Genomic DNA, 17,259 nt, shown 5'->3' with positions numbered 1-17,259 from the left:
GGTCGCTATGAGTCGGGGCCAACTCGACGGCATATAACAACTACAACAACAACAAACCAAAAATATCTTCTGAAATAATCTTTAAACCAAACAATAGTTTAATTCATTTAGTAAAGATTGTCTACCCTGACCATTATGCTCTTTCAGAGAATGATTTGTATGGCATCAAACTGACAACAGCAACTCAAAAGATTAGATAGGATGCTTAGGGAGCAGTGAGTTTATGTTATGGGGGATGGTGAGAATGGTTGTACAACTTGATGTAATCAGTATTAACTGAATTGTACATGTGGAAATTGTTGATTGCTGTATGTTCCTTGTGTATATTTTCAACAATAACAAATATTTTTTGGGAAAAAATCATTGTCATTCAGTGACTGAAGTGCTGCGGGCGTCTTATTCTGGTTTTTGAGAGTCAACATCTGTCTACTTCTTGCCTGGGTATGATAAGTAACCTTGTTCTGGAGAGAGCCAGAGGAGACAGTTACTCAGCAGTAGAGTTGACCTCAAGAAGCCCCTGTGTATGAAGAGCTAAGACCCATACCCTGGCCCAGGGCCCTGGGGCTCTATAAGCTGAATTGCCTGAACCGTCAGTACACTGAATTATTCTCTTTGCCAGTGACCTGCCTCTTTTAACTGTGTTCCCTCCCCCTCCATGACCTACTCCGAACTTCTAACCTCTTACAGGAATGTCTCAGCAGCCACTGACTTTCCGTTCCTCTCATAAAACTAGGCCAGGCAGCCTGAGTGTATGAAACAGGCAGGGACATCTTTTCTATTCACTCCGTCAACGTCATTTAATTGTATCAGACAAATATACTGACTTGTCATTCCTCCAGAAGCCCTCACTGCATTCTCCCTTTGTGCTCTTTCAGACAGTACTACGCCTACCTCACGGACACGCAGTGCAAGCGCGTGGGGACCCAGTGCTGGGTGTTCGGGTGAGTGGCCCGCTAGCGTGGAGGCCCAGCCCTTTGAGCCTCTGCACTCCTTTGGGTATTTTCTGCTGCTCTGGGAAGTGCCTCTCGGTGCAGTTTTCCTCTGCAGGCAGGTGGACATGTTTTGCCGTTTTTCATGTCCCATTGATTTTTAACATTCCGTTTTCTGACTTAAGCTTAGAATAGTCAGCAAGTTATCGAGAAAAGGTTTAAAAATGGCTTTACTTAAAAAAAAAAAAAAAAAGAGAAACCATAAGTTTTTTCCTCCTTAGAACTCTGAGACCTACTTTACTCAACAAATCAGAGAAAATGGGTTGCATGTCGTGTGCATTTGGGACCCCGTCCCATCATGGGCTTACCCACGCTTCATTTTATATTTGTATCAAAAGGATGCTTTAAAACAGCAGCTTGCTCTACCCCAGGGTATCATTTTTCATTTCCAAAGAGAATTAAGACATAACTGCATGGTCATAATCTATTGTGTTATTAGAGATGGAAGTGCTATATTTTAATTGACTATTTGACTAACTTGAAAGAGGCTGTAGGTTATCTAGAATAACCCCCCGATGTTAAATGTGGGACCCTCTTTAGCGTCTCAGGTAAATGGTCCCTCTGCTTAAACATCAGCAGTATACCATCCCATTTGCCAGCCAGCGTTCCAGAGACGTCCAACAACTCTGTACGCGAGGTTTAGTCCCTGAGGTAGCTTAGACTCAAAACTTGGTCTGAGTTCTAAGTCAAGTGTGACAGTATAAAGGAAACTTGATGAAACTTACAGTAGAGGAAAAGTTACTACATTCATCAGATTTTTTTTAAACAGAATGACTTCTGTGAATTAAAAACGTACTCAGGAAGGACTATGTTGTTGTTTGTTGTCGAATGAAGTGTTGTGTGGTCCTGCACCGTTCTTCTTGGTGTTTGGTCTGCTCAGCCCATTGGTGCAGCCACTGCTTTTTGAGCACCTTCACCTGAGGGCACATCCAGCACTGAGCCTGATTCTTGGAAGTAGATCTGCAGGCCTTTCTTCCTGGTTTGTCTTAGTCTAGAGGCTCTGCTGAAACCTGTCCATCATGGGTGGCTACCACACACACTATGACAGTCTGACAAAGAGATGGTAGGAAAAAAGGATGCACCGTTGAGTGCCATCAAGTCACTTCTGATTTGTAGCAACCCCACGTGACAGAACTGCCCCATAGGGTTTTCTCAGCCGCAACCTTTATGGAAGCCAGGGTCGCCACTGGGTGAGTTTGAACTTCACCTTTCGGTTAGCAACTGAGTGTTTAACCCTTGTGCCGCCAAAGAAACTAGATCATCCACCCATAAAAGCCAACCATTCAAAGATAATTGCTGCTAACGTTTCAGTGGCACTCCTTCCAAATACTGTTCTGCGTGTGTGCATACATGTGCACACGTGTACTTGTACCTCAGCTCTCATTCCCGGTTCTGAAGGTCACCTGTAATTCTAAAGGATAAACACGTTGATACTCAGGTTTAGTTGTTTTTTCCCCCGAAGACAAAAAAAAGTTTTTTCCCCTGAAGACAAAGGGCGGTTGTCATTTGTTTCTTACGAGTTCTGTGGTGTAAGTTAATATTCCAACCTAAAGTGATTGCAGCCTGAAGGATGACAAGATGGATTAGATTCCCTTTGTTTAATGATCTAGAAGGAGAGAGAAACACGTCTACCCACATTGCTAATTCACTGAGCCAGGGAGACTTTCCCCTTGGGGTGTGGGACGTGGTTGTTGCGTGATGCAAGGCAGGATGTGGGGCCTCTGTGTTTGAGCCCTCTCCTCTCCCACTTACGTGCTCTTTCCACATGCATTTTTCCTTCATATTTAAAACTCTTTGGCAAGGTCTTATTGTGTTGTAGAATAGATAGATGTTTTCTACAAGACCCTGTCTGTTTACCTGTTGAAAAAAAATTTGACGTGAATTAGAGAAGGGGGTAGCGTTTCTCATCAGGCTGTCAGAAAAGAATACCCATGGTGGGAGAGATGACAGAGATGAACTAGGCCAAAGGGTGGTGGCAAGAGCTGCTCCAGAAAGTTGTAACTTGTCAGAAAATGAGTAAAATGCAGATGGGACATCATTGGACTTATTTACTATGTTTATTGAGAATAGAGAGCCCCCAGAACAAAGTTACCAAGATTAACGACTCGTCTGAGGACTAGTTGGTTATGCTGCAGAGTAACAAATGCCCCTCCTAAATCAGGCACAGCAGGGCCGCCTGCGGGTGTGAGCGCAGGCCAGAGACACCCCCTGCTGGTCAGTGGCAGGCAAAACAGGAGGCCCGAGCTTCCACTCAGCCTGTGTTCTCTGTTTGCCCCTCTGAGGCCGGCATCTTCCTCTCCTGCCCAGCCCTCCCTCCGACTCCCTGTCACCCTCAATTTATTCTTATTTCCTCTCTTATCAACGCAGAACATGTTTAAACGTCTACCTGCCTTTAGTAATTCAATCACTAGGTGTTTCGTAGCCTTCTTTTCACTAATTGTGGAATGACTAAGGTCTTCAGCAAGGTGTAGAGGTGTGAGATGGTACAGAGTGGGGTGCCGCATGGAGTGATATTCCAGAATTTTGCCAGTTTGCCTTTGGGGAGGTGGCAGAGGAGAGGAGGAGAAGGGACAAGTTCAGATAGAACCACCTGAAGTTTCTTTCCCACCAGTCCACACCAGCTATTTCTCTTGATGAGAGCACTTGCCTACTGTAAATAGTACACTCTCAAAAAGTCTGTGTTAATTACTTGCTGGTGTAGCTGAAAATGGACTTGCAATGTGGTCTCCAACAGCTGCTCCATAGATCTGAGCTTTTAATCCTTTCATTCTTAAGCGTGTCATGCGTTGCAGAGATGGGGCACCGTCGGCTAGGGAGTGGAACCCTACCAGGGAGAGAGCGGTGGTGTGGCAAAGTCGGCCGCTTCTCCATTTGGAAAGGCCCATTTATGTCCTTCACCTCTTGGGGATTCTTAGGACTACTGTGAACATGCTCCCCAGCTTGTGCAGTTTCCATCATCTTCCTCTCTCCCCACCCCACCCCAGCGCGATTACAGCTGAACTTCTGTGCCTCACAAGGCAAGTGTCAGCCTGGTTCATAATGAAAAGATTGTTCTGTCACTTGGTCCCGAGAGGGAGGAGGCCACGCTCTGGCTGGAGTAGGACTGGCAGTCCCCTTTCCTCTGCCTGTGAATTCTTGGGCTGAGCTTGACGGGAAGGCAGGCGTCTCCTTGGCCTGAGTGCTCTGAGAGAGCCGCGCGGTGCCGTGCCATCTCCTTGCTGTGTGTGCCCTCAGTCCTGCCGGCATGCCCTTTACAGCCCACTCCCGCCATCCAGCTCTGCCTCTGCTGCTCTGCTAAGTAATTCTCTCCAAGGTCACTTCCAGCCTCATCTTCAGCCTCCCCTCACGTATCTTCTCCACAGTGTCTGCCATCTTGGAGCTCTCCTCTATCTCCTGCAACTTCTCTCCTGCTTTTCCACAGACTTTTCTGTTTCTTCTCAATATCCTTTGCCAGCTTCCCATGCCACCCCTTGCTGCCCTCACAGTTAGATAATGTGCTGTTACTCTCCCAGGTGCAGAGCCTCAGAATCTTTTTTTATTTGAAGGATCAGTACAGCCATGAAACACAGGGTCCTTTCCAGAAGGAGTGTACTGAGGGCCGATGGCTGTAGGAGCCTCATCCTTGCCCCTGCCCAGCACTGGTGAACTGAGGCCTCTTCCTGTGTTTCATAGTCTGCCCCCCGCCCACCTTCCCCGTCCACGCCTGTGCTTCAGGCCTGTGGGCATGTGCTGCTGGGGTAGCTTTGTAGTCCGTATCCCTGCCCCAGTTCTCCCGCTTCACGCATCCTGTCCGTGATTGTCTTGTCATCCTCTCTAGCCGCAAGTGTCATCCGGCCACTCCCTGCTCCCTCACTCAAAAGTGCCTCCACCACCATCTCAAGACCACCGGTGATAGTTAGAAAAAAAGTTTTTATAGCAACTCAGTCCCTTTCCTCAAATGAAATCTTGCCATAAACCCTAATGTATTTAAAAACAGTAGAGCCGAACTGCCCTCCACGTGCCAGCCAGGGCCCTTTCGCCCCTCTACTCACTCACCCCACCCTTGTGGTTCTTTGGAAACCAAAAAAGGGCCAAGGAACACAACTGAAATTTTATCTGTCTGTTAAGGCCCAGCTTGGCCATGACTTTCTTCAAAAAGGGGGTTGGTCACTCTAATCAGAACTGGAACCTCGCTCCTCTGAACTTCAGAAACACCTCCTGCTACCTGCGTGTTTGCATAGCAGTGTTGTTATGGGCGTGCATGTCTCAAGTCTGCTATTAGGAGGGCTGGCTACTGCTGGTGAAGGGACTCGCCCACCTCCTGAGCATCCCAGCCGTGTATCAGCTCTGAAGCAGTGCGTGTGGAAGGCATGGCCTTGCTGTGGACATCCTCAGAATCCAGGCCAAGTCTTGTTGGCAAACCAGAAACCTGCCCTTTGCTTCTCAGCCTAGAGCATTTGTGCCCTGATTTCTCTGTCACCCTGCTTACATTTTGTTCATTCCTTGAGGAGAATGAATGCCTTGTCCTTGGCTGTGCACTGTCCTCGTTTTTCACCTTGTGGAGTCGGCTCCAAAGAGAATGGCAGTGGAGAGTGTGTGAGTCAGCAGACTGAGGCTAATAGGGGTTTCTAGTGATTTTCCGTACTGCCTAAGGCACTTGACTCCTAACCAGATGGCTGGCGATTCAAACCTACCAGCCACTCCTTGGAAGGAAGATGGGACATTCTACTTCCCTAGTAATACTGCCTCAGAAACCCAAGGAGGGGTCACTATGAGAGTTTTTTGAGTGTTTTCCCCCAGGCAGAAGCACCTCCAGCAATGCAAAGGTTTGTTTGCCTTTGAACCTTGCTGATTCAAGGTAAGGATGGGGATCAAAGTAGAAGAGGCCCCAGTGAATTCCATCAGTCCACCACTTTCTGAGTCTGGTTAGGATCAGAGAGATTTAAGTGTGAATTGAGTAGAGGGAGCCCCTAGTGGTGAGGAGGTTGGTGCTGAAACAGGTTGTTGTTGTTGTTGTTGTTATGTGCCGTCGAGTCGGACCTGTCATAGTGACCCCTCCTTGGGTTTCCGAGGCAGTGTCACTGCGGAAGTAGATTGCCCCATCTTCCTTCCGAGGAGTGGCTGGTGGGTTTGAACCGCCAGCCTTCTGGTTAGCAGTCAAGTGCCTTAGGCACTATGCTACCAGAGCTCCAGGTAGCAGGCTTAATATTGGCTCCCACTGGGCCCAAGTGCTTGCCCTCAACCTTAAACTAGCAGCCATTTGAGTCTTCTACAAAAATAGCAATCTTGTAGAAGGATGTTAGGAGCCCTGGTGGCACAATGGTTGGCAATTTGAACCTACCCATTGGCTCATAGGAGAAAGACCTAGTGATCTGCTCCTGTAAAGATGAAATCAAACCTAAACCCACTGGCATCAAGTTGATTCTCACTCATAGTGATCCTTTGGAACAGGTAGTACTGCCCCATGAGGTTTCCAAAGCTGTACATTTTTACAGAAGCAGACTGTCACATCTTTTTCCCATGGAACAGCTGGTGACTTAGAACCACCAGCCTTCTGGTTGGCGGCCACGCACTTAACCACTGTGCCACCAGGGCTCTGTCATAAAGATTGTGGCCTACAAACCCTATGGAGCAGTTCTACTCTGTCCTACAGGGTCTCTGTGGGTCGGAACTGAGTCGACGGCAGTGAGTTTGGTTTGGTTTTGGAGTGCTGGACTATGGTCTAGACTTAACATCATAGTAAAGCTCAGCCCTGCACCAAGAAGCCTTCATGGGTCTCTCTGCTCAAATGATGCTTTCTCACACATAATGCAGTGTGTTTGAGGGGAAGGATCATGGCTTTAAAGATTCAAGTCAACCACTCATTTTTTTTTTTTTTTTTTAACTTTTATTGTGGTGAAAGCATACCCACCAAAACATTCACCAACATATAACAACTTCCACATTTACGGCTCAGGGACATTGATGACATTTTTTATGTTGTGCCACCATTTTTACTATCCTTTTCTAAACTATTCCACCACCATTAGCATAGACTCAGTGGCTCGCAAACACAAGCCAATCCAACCACTTTAAACCTTATTTAGTTGGGATTAGGGAATGAGGAGTCCCAAACTCTCTCAAGGTGCCTTTATATTCCATCCTTTATCTTCTGCCTTGCTGGAACGGCCCTAGGTCCTAGTTCCGTCGCTTAGAGCCGTCCATGCATTTGGTGACGGCAGTGACCTTTGGATCTGCCACAGGAGAGAGGGACTGAGCCTTCTCTCCTTTCCAGGGAATGTCTGTCTGCGTAAGTATGCCAGTCTTCACTGTCCAGGTTCTATCTTGAGCAAGGAGCACCTGGAGTTGAGTCGTGTGGGATCAGTATTCTCATGCAGTTTTTGGGATCACCCGAGCAGCTGTAGAACCCGCAGTTCATCCGTTCTCACCTTCGAGCTCTGAACATGAATAAAGGCCTTATCTTTATATTCCTAAATGAGAATATGGAACACAAGAATGGCTTCTTTCTTTAATGTTTAATTAAAGGGTGAAAGCACAAAGTTAGCGTTTTTTAGTTTGGTTTGGTTTTCTAACATTTTTGAATTTAGCAAAATTGTCCGCTTACAGACCAAGTGAGGAGAAAGGATTTTTATTGCCGAAATATAAAGGGATGTTTAATGTGGAAATACACTAGAAGGCTGGGAGAGGATGTGGTTGCTGCTTTAAGTTACTGAAAACCTGTCATTTGGGAGGATCAGACTCACCCTCTGTGGCTGAGGGCAGAGCTCAGACCCATGGGAAGAAAGGATAGGAGGTAGGTCCCAGCCCAGAGTAAGGGCAGACTTTCCAGCAGGAGAAGAGGTTTACTGATGGAGCAAGCCGCCCTGCACGGGTTGAGGTTCCCTGTGCTTGGGAGGGTTCGGGGTGGGACAGCCCACCCCACACGGACATCAACACTCTGAGGTAGATGATAACAGTGCTGATTCAACACTGTTTTATGCTTTTGTAAAATGGATTTTTAATTATGCAAATAATGTTTGATTATATTCTTGTTATGAAAAATTCAAATGATACCAATAAGGTAAACGTGTCCTTGATAGAGCTCACTCTGTCCCACGCCCTCCCCATGGGTCTCTGTTGCTCTCAGTTGTGGAATACCCTTCCTCCATAAACATATCCCTTAGGAAAACATCAGCAATGCCAGAAACCCCAAGTAGCGACAGACTGTCCCGCCCATGGGGCCCATCGTTCTAGTCCACACCTGGTCATCTGACTGCTAAAATGTATGAGTTGAAATTTTGGTCTAGGAGGAAGGAAGAGGTTAAATAAAACTATGTCTAAAAGTATAGTGGGCTAGAGCAATGTCATTCTGTGGGTACCTGCTACCAGTGGTTGGTGCGGAAATTTTGTGACCAGTGAACTTTTTGATTAAATAGTGCATATTTCTGGTAATTTATACTTTGGTGAGATGAGTTAATATTTAACCTCTTGTTCTTTGTTTAACTAGGGTCATTGGTTTCCTGGAAGCTATTGTTTGCATAAAATTTGGGCAAGATCTCTTCTCCAAGACCCAAATACTTTATGTTGTACTTTGGCTTCTTTGTGTGGTAAGTCATTATTCTTTTTGCCTAACAGTGTTAGCTAAACTGCCATGGTATCTCTTAAAAAATAAAATACAAACAGTAACAACAAAAAAATCAATACTCTTGTGTGCCAAGATTCCCTAGAAATTTATAGAGAAGTCACTCGGCTTGTAATACCCCAAGATTGTTCACAGGTTGTTGCAGTCTGAAGTTCAAGAGTAAAACACATAGGACCACACAGTTCCTGAAATGGGTCACCTCGGCAGGTTCCAGTCACATGCCCTCAGTACGTGTACCATACGTACATTTATTTAATGTACAGGAATTCACCTACACATGCTAAGAATTTAAGGACTGCCATGAGGGAAGAGGGACAGTTACAGGGACCACTCCTTCATCACTTCATCAGTAGGAGCTCTGGTGGTGTAGTGCCTAAGGCATTTGACTGCTAACCAGAAGGCTGGTGGTTCAAACCTTCCTGGGAAGGAAGACTGGGCAATCTACTTCTGTAGAGATACCACTTCAGAAGCCCAAGGAGGGTTGCTATAAGTTGGATCCGGCTCGACAGCAGTGAGTTTTTTATTTTTTGGTTATCCCTATATGGGAGTTTATGTCCAAAATAACATAATTTATAGGCAGTGGAAGACATTTTCAAAGGTCATCAGACTAAGCAATTTCTGCCCTATGGCAGGCTTTATAAGCCCAGCCCCATGGAAGGTGGTTTCTACTTTGACGGGAAGAGCTTTGAGGGGAAGTCAACCCCAATCCTCAAGCGCTCTCAAAGTTTTAGAGACTTTGTGTATTACTTATTTTACAATTTTACACACAGTTTATGCCACCTTATGCTGATGATTTATTTGCCTTTATGTCTGTGATTGTAACTTTGTTCTGGACATAGACTGTTTCATAAACTCCCATAGTCTTCTGTTTGGCATGGTTCCTTGGAAGTCCAGCTTTCATTCACAAATCTTGTAGAGTAGTAGATAGAGGGGCTCAGTCCCTTCTGGAACTTTTTCCTCACCTTTAAAGTGAAGAAAGATACTCCCCAACATTATACTAGCCTTCTTAATTGAATTTTTTAAGAATTGCTGTTTTGGAGAAAAGTTCTTAATTTACATGTAAGCTTAAAATTCTTCACTTTAACTTTACTTGGTTGATAAAATTAGCTTGAGGCTTTTATTTCAATCATGGAAAATTTCAAACATAATTAAAAGTAGAGACTTGATCAACCTATCATCCAGTTTGAACTTGATTAACTCATGGCTAATCCTGTGTGTCCTTCATATACCTATCTCCTCTTCCCACCCCAAATTATTATGAAGCACAGTCACCGTTAAGGAGCCTGGTGGCACAGCAGGTAAGTGCTTAGCTGCTATCCAAAATGTTGGGGGTTCCAACCCACCAGCCGCTCTGTGGGAGAAAAGACCTGGCAGTCTGCTCCTGCAAAGAGTAAACCATAAAACCAAACCCATCGAGTGATTCCAGCTCATAGCAACCCTGTAGAACAGAGTAGAACTGCCCCATAGAGTTCCCAAGGCTGTAAATCTTTGTGGAAGCAGTCTGCCATATCTTTTTCCTGTGGAGCAGGAGATTTGAACCACAGATCTTTCGGTTAGCAACCAAGTACTTAACCACTGCACCACCAGGGCTCCTTCCCATACAGATTACAGCCTAGGAATCCATGTGGGGCAGTTCTCTGTTACAAAGAGTCTCTTACGAGTTGGCATCAACCTGATGGCACACAACAATAAACAACAGGTCCACCTCTAGTAGTTTAGGATGTAGCTCGAAAAGGTTAAGAATGCCTTTCTTGCTTCACAGCCACCATACCGTTATCACATGGAAAAAGAATGAACATTAATGCCTTAATGACATCAACGGTCTAATCAGTGTTACAGGTAGAATTTTTCATGGTGTGTTGGAGTCAGTATTCATGGGTTCTGATTGGTTGGCGTGTCTTTTAGGTCTTATAATCTATAGGTTTGCCCTCTATCTCTGTATGTCTCTTTCCTTTGCATTTTATTTGTTGAAGAAGCCAGTTCTTTTTTCTATAGATTTTCCTGTGGTCTGGATTTTACTGACAGTATCCTGTACTATAATGTAATGTATTTCTTTGTCCTTTGTATTTCCTATAAATTGGTCGTTGGATCTGTAGCTAAGTCAGATTAATCAGTCTCCAGTCTTTTTTTTTCTTCTTCAATTGCAAAGTTAAACTTTGTATTTTCAAAGTGTCTTTAATGCCTTTTGCAGTGTGTATTCTTAGAGTTACTTGTTAGAAATCCTGTGCCCACGTACCTGAGCCAGTTCTATCCTGTTTCATCTTGAACGATGAAAGGAAATAATGATCCCTTTGTATTTAAACTCCAGAATCAATGCTCAGATAAAAATTTTCAGTCCTAGTGAGACAAGATGAAGAAATAGGCCGGGCAAGGCTGTCAGCTGTGCCCAGAGCTTTCCTTTTAAATGGGTCTTCTCTGCTTTCTCTCCGTCAGGTGCACTTCAAGGCTGCAAATTGTAGCACGTGACCTGACTCCAGCATGGCAGACTGGGGTACCCCTATTTTCTCACCCTCCTGCCCCTTGAATTCGTTCTCCATGCTGCTGCCAAGTTGCTCTTCCAAAATTCAGAGCTGACTCTGTTGTGCCATCATTTCCTATTGTTGGGGACTCAAGGGACTAAAGAAATACAGGCAAACCCCAGAGATACTGCGGGTTTGTTTCTAGATCACAGCAATAAAGCCTGTATTGCAATAAAGCGAGTCACACAAATTTTTCGATTTCCCAGTGCATATGAAAGTTATGTTTACATTATACTGTAGTCTTTTAAGTGTTCAATAACATTATGAAAGTTTGAAATAATTGTGAGAATTACCGAAATGTGACATCGAGATACAATATGAGTACATGTTGTTGGGAAAATGATGCTGATAGGCTTGCTCAGCACGGGCTGGCCACAGACCTTTAATGTGTAGAAAATGCAGTATCTGTGAAACACATTAAAGCAAAGTACAATAAAACAAGATATACCTGTAACATTATTTTTACCCATTCAAGTTCAAAAGTAATTAAGAGAGTGGGAGAAGAATCTAGAGATCAGAATATCATGTTTTTTTACTGAGAATCCTACTATTTTCAATGTCAGCTATAGGTGCACAGCAACAGGAAGCTTCCTAAATTGAACCCCAGAATTGGAGACACTAATCCTTTAGCCCCTCGCTATCCATCTTTCAGTCTGTCATCATTTGGTGGCTTGTGTTTTGCTATGATACTGGAAGCTATGCCTCTGGTATTTCAAATACTAGCAGGGCCACCAATAGTGAACAAGTTTCAGCAGAGCTTCCAGACTAAGACAGAGTAGGAAGAAAAACCTGGTAATTTATTTCAGAAAATCAGCCAATGAAAACATTAGAGATCACAACAGAAAGTTATCTGATACGGTAGTGGAAGATGAGCACCCTAGATTGGAAAGCACTGCCCATTGGGATGGACATGAGAGTAACTCCAAGTTGTGTGCTGCTGGGTGGCTGTCATGGCTGTAATTGATGGAGGAAATGTATCTGGTTCAGGAGAGTTGAGGTTTGAGGGAGCCCTGGTGGCACAGTGGTTAAGCGTTTGGCCACTAACTGAAAGGTTGGCCATTTGAACCCAGCAGCCACTGCGTGGGAGAAGGATGTGGCAGTCTGCTTCCATAAAAGATTTACAGCCTTGGGAACCCCATAGGGCAGTTCTACTCTGTCTTGTGTGGTCTATATGCGTTGGCAGTGGGTTTGGTTTGTTTTGGTTTTAGAGCTTGGGGATAAAGGTGTCGTGTGTCATTGAAACGCTAGTCAGTCCGGTACTATTGGAAAGACTCAGTCAGCCTTGGGGATAAAGACGTGGGAGCCATTGGTATGTAGGGTATGGTGGAAGCTATGGAATTAGTTAAGAGTCAAAGAAAGCGTACTGTGGGAAGAGAAGCAGGCTGAGGTTGGAATTTTGTGGGGAGGCCAAGGAAGAGGAGCAGTAACCCCAGAACTTTGAAGAGGTAGAATGCGGCCCCCGACTGGATGAAGACTTTGGATGAGATGGTCTGGGGTTCCCACAACTTTGCACATGTACCAGTTAAAGAAAAATGGGAACAAGGTCTCAGGGCAGATCCATGAAGACGGATTGCAGACTTAGGTGAGAACGGATGCAGTAGGAGCTCATTAACCTCCCCAGCGCCTCCCACCTTGCTCGGAGAAACAAAGCCCCAAGTGTTCCTCTGGTGGTGAGAGAACATGCACGTAATTTACGATTAATGTGGCAGCAGAGATCCCTCATGGTAGTAAAAAGCGTCTGGAAGCAATTGTCTGATGGATCACGATGTATTCGAATGTTTATTACCGTTCTTGGGAGCCATGGGTTTGTGCTGTCGTCGCCGTCACCACCTGTCACTGCCGCCGAGGCTAGTGGACTCCGGCCTGGCTCTCGTCCCACACATCCCCCTACTCCCTTCTTCAAACAAAATCTGTACAATTGTTATTTTAAACCTGGGCCTCGACATTTTAAGTGGGTACTTGCCTAGATTTCCGCAGGTGTGAGTGCAAACCCATAAATTACAAGCTTTTGTTTCCCAGGACGAGTGTAAAATGGGCACCTTTTTAAAATCTCAGGTGAAGTGGTAAATTTGGCAGCCACAGCAGGTCCTTTGGTGATTGTGATAATCACCCGTTGTTGCTGCCCACCTGCCAGTGTTTGCCTAGCACTCTGCAAAGCCAGGACTCCCCTCAGTCTGCTATTGGGAGAGGGCCCCAGCCGCCCCTGCCCACCCTCCCAGGTATGGGGGCCCTGGCAGGTTCGAGGGCCAGGAAGGGCCCGGAGGAGCCACATGGGCCTGCCCTCTGGTGGGCAGAATTCGTAATGACAGTCTAGCCAGCCATCACTGCTCTCTGTCGGTCTAGTTGGACCTTTCTCTGGCCAAACTCGCCACCTCCACCCCACAGCCACTGGCTGGTGTGAGGGTGGCAAAACCTGCCCTCCGCCTCTCCCCAGAGTAACACTGAAAATCTTCTGTAATCTCTTCTGGTTCCATTATTGTAAAAATGGTCCATTTAATGTTGGCGTATGTTAGCATTCTGAGCAAGTACTAGAACATTTTAAAGGTTGGTTCCTTCTTATTTTATAATTGTAACATATTCTTTCACTGCTTTATTTTTAAATGGGAATATGGGAGCTTTTCTTTAAATCTCTAAGATCCCAGTCTGCATATGGATCTAGTAGAACATGAACTAGTAGCTCTTAGGCAGTCTTTCGACCGTGCCACTGTTCCCGCTTCTTTGGCGTGGAAGGCGAAGGCCAGCCAGAGCACTCTGAGCCCTTTCTTTTCTGGAGCTTACGATGAAGTGCACCCAGGAGACAGTAAATGTTGTGGACCTACAGGAAACTGGGCCAAAGCTAGACTATACGCTACAGTGATGAGAAGTCACAGCCCCTAAGTAGCTTTCCCTGTTTGTCTTTGCTCCACCCCCTAGACTGGGCTGCAGACTGAGGTGCAGGGTAGCTTGCTGGCACCAGCTGTTCCCATGATGCTTTTCTTTCTCTGGGAATGGATTGGTAGATGGAAGGAGATAGAAAGATGTATGGACATACAATCTGTCTTTGTTTATACCTGTGTTGCTATTGTTAGGTGCTGTTAAGTCGGTTTTGACTCATAGCGATCCCACATGACAGCATAAAACTGCCCCGTTGGGTTTTCTAGGTTATAATCTTTACAGGAGGAGCCCTGGTGGCACAGTAGTATAAGTGCTCGGCTGCTAACCTGAAGGTCAGAAATTCAAACCCTCCAGCTGTGCTCTGCAGGAGAGAGCTGTAACAGTCTTCTTCCATAAAGATGTTTCAGCCTTGGAAACTATGGGGCATTTCTGCTCAGTCCTGTAGTGTTGCTGTGAGACAGAATTGACTTACACAGTGGGTTTGGTTTGATCTGGGGGAATCTTCATGAGAACAGATTGCCAGGTCTTTTTCCCAGGGAGCCACTAGCTTTGCAGCTGAGCGCTTAACTGTTGCACTACCAAGACTCATTTCTACAGCCCCCCCGAAAGCTGAATCTAGGAATATTGAGAGCCCTGTGTTTCTCGGGGGAGGGAGGGAGGGATTGTCTGTAAAAAGGAAGAACTTGCAAAGCTGTTAAGAAAACGCAGCCCACCTTACCACCCTTGTAAAACGTGCAGCTGGACGTTGTGGCACACGCAGTACCTGTGGCCTCGTCAGAGCTCTTGCCGAAACTTGGGGGATGCTCCCGCACTCATTTCCTGGGGTGCAGTCTCTGCCTTATCTGGCCATTTTGTTGTCCTCGAGGGATGGCAACATGCACCAAGCCGTCTTCAGTGAATCCCCGTCGAAACTCCAAGGTTCTGGGACAGCGATTTGTTTATTCATTTAGGCAGTGACATCTGTAACATGGTTTTGTGCTTGTTTTTCTCTTCCAGGCTTTTACGACTTTCCTGTGTTTGTACGGCATGGTGTGGTACGCAGAACACTATGGTCATCGAGAGAAGGTACAGAAGGAAGGACAGAAACAAGTCTTGAGAACAGTCCCCTCCTGCTTTGCACTTTAGCCTGGAGCATCCTCACGTTCCGTGGCCTCAGACGGTGCTCACAGAGACTCCTCACTTCATAATCCGTTCCCTGTCTGTTGCCGTTCTTGTTTGTACTTGCCCTGTTCAGTAGGTCAGCATTTTGAATCCTCCTTTTGTACAGGGTTTTATATTTATTTTAAAACACTGGGGAAAGCACCATTTTTGGAAGGCCTGGGTTTTATTCCCAGCGCTTCTACTTGGTGCGAGCCTCTTCAACTATGGCTGTCTGGGCCTCCCCAACTGTAAAACACAGGTAACACCTGCCCTGCCCTCCTCAGACTAGTGACGAGGGTTAGAGAAGAGATGTGAACGGGCTTAAAGCACTATAAAAATCTCATTGACTGTGATTTTTTTTTTCAAGTAAACAAAACACCTTTATTACATTACACCTTTATTCATACTTTTAGTCTGAGAAACTAAAGGCACTTTCTAGAAGATTAATTCTGCATTCTCTGACTTACCCTGGGAGACAAAACCCAAAAAAACCAAACCCATTGCCATCAAGTTGATTCCAACTCATGGCGACCCTTTGGGACAGAGTAGAACTGCCCCATTGGTTTCCAGAAGACAGAAGAGCCTTGGTTTTGTAGTGAGGAAATGTAAGCACTAGGAGGTTTTGTCACTTACTAGTGCCGTCCTCAGCCTGGGCAAAGCAGGGACAGAGCCTCAAACCCAGGCATCCTCAGGGCCCTGTCCTGCCCCACCTGCCAGGGAGGACTGGACATTCTGACCCTCAGTCTCTCTCTTTCCCTCTAGACCTATTCAGAGTGTGAAGACGGTACCTACAGCCCAGATATCTCCTGGCCGCATGGCAAGGCCTCAAAAGGTATCTTTCTTGTTCATGATTTGAAACTTCGCTGGGTCCTCTGCCTCCTTAGGCCCAATAAGAAGGTTTGCACTCAGCATTTATGTTCTGAGTGTTGGCTGAGTGGGCTCAGACCTACTCATCCGTGTCTCCTGTTACTTAAGAAACAAGCAAAGTGCTCACAAGATCTGCTCAGAGTTTTGCTGTAAGAAGAGGCACACTGTTGCTCTGCCTTTCCTGAGGCAGGAAAATGGAATGAGACCAGCACCGTCTCCAGTTCGGTGCATGAGCATGCCCTTCTTCTTGGCTGTTGTCATGAGAAAAGGGGTGAGAGAAATCGTGTGCCAGGAAGAGAAGCCTTTCGGAAAAGGTAGAAGGATCTGATTGCATTTATTCAAGAGGCCGACCCATCTTAGAGGGATTTTAATAGTGTACTCAGGGATCCTGGGGATCTCCAAGGAGCCTTTTGCAAAGATTTGGGGCCACCTGGTTATTGTCCAGAATGAGGCTTGTGGAATAATGGCCCTGAGGAGACGCCTTTGGGCAGTGATTCTTTGTCCATTCCTATGAGCTGAATGGGAGGCTAGGCAGAGGAGGAGAGATGAGGAACACTAGCGACTGTGCATTTCAGCTCACAGCATTGGCAGAGAACCTGAGTGGGCCTGGGGCTGGGGAGAAGAAAGCTCTGCTCTTCCTCTTGCTCCCCTGAGTCCTTTCGGGATCAAGTTTATTAGCAATCTCCTGGGAAATGTCAGTGCACCCTGCTAAGTTGCCTGTCACCCCTTTTGAGATGGTTCCTCCAGGTCAGTGTAGGATTAGCGACCTGTCTTGGAATGCTAACAGGAGCCAGAAACCTTCCCAGACTTCCTTTCTTTAGAGCCGCCTCTTACAGATCCAGGCTCTCCACTAAAAAGGACTGAACAGTGGTAGACATATGTTTGAGTCTCTGATTGGTGCCAGCGGTTAACAAGCTTGGCTGCTATCCGAGAGGTGTGGGTCCAGTCCATCCAGAGGCACCTCGGAAGACAGGCCTGCCAACCTGCTTCCGAAAGATCAGCCACTGGAAACCCTGTGGCCCACATGGGGTTAACACGAGTCGGTGGTGACTGGGTGATAACCGGTGGAGAGGTATTTAAACGAAAGGTGGTTGTTGTCTGTTGTTATGTGCCATCGAGTCGGACCTGACTCATAGCGACCCCTCCTTGGGTTTCCGAGGCAGTATCACTGCCGAAGTAGATTGCCCCATCTTCCTTCCGAGGAGTGGCTGGTGGGTTTGAACCGCCAGCCTTCTGGTTAGCAGTCAAGTACCTTAGGCACTATGCTACC

The 17,259-nt window shown here is 46.1% G+C and overlaps 1 protein-coding gene across 1 annotated transcript in view; it reads left to right on the top strand.

Annotated features, from left to right (window-relative positions):
- The window catches only part of PTDSS1 (phosphatidylserine synthase 1), a 75,423-nt gene that overhangs the window by 56,350 nt on the left and 1,814 nt on the right, over positions 1-17,259 (top strand). The window contains exons 9-12 of the mRNA XM_007934851.2: positions 876-941; positions 8,455-8,554; positions 14,979-15,047; positions 15,885-15,954. Of these exons, the coding sequence (XP_007933042.1) occupies positions 876-941; positions 8,455-8,554; positions 14,979-15,047; positions 15,885-15,954 (305 nt within the window). The remainder of the gene's footprint in view (positions 1-875; positions 942-8,454; positions 8,555-14,978; positions 15,048-15,884; positions 15,955-17,259) is intronic.

The sequence above is a fragment of the Orycteropus afer genome, unplaced genomic scaffold, assembly GCF_000298275.1.
Source record: "Orycteropus afer afer isolate SDZICR_OR568_19922 unplaced genomic scaffold, OryAfe1.0 scaffold00021, whole genome shotgun sequence".
NCBI lineage: Eukaryota > Metazoa > Chordata > Mammalia > Tubulidentata > Orycteropodidae > Orycteropus > Orycteropus afer.
This window is presented reverse-complemented; position numbering and strand designations above follow the sequence as displayed.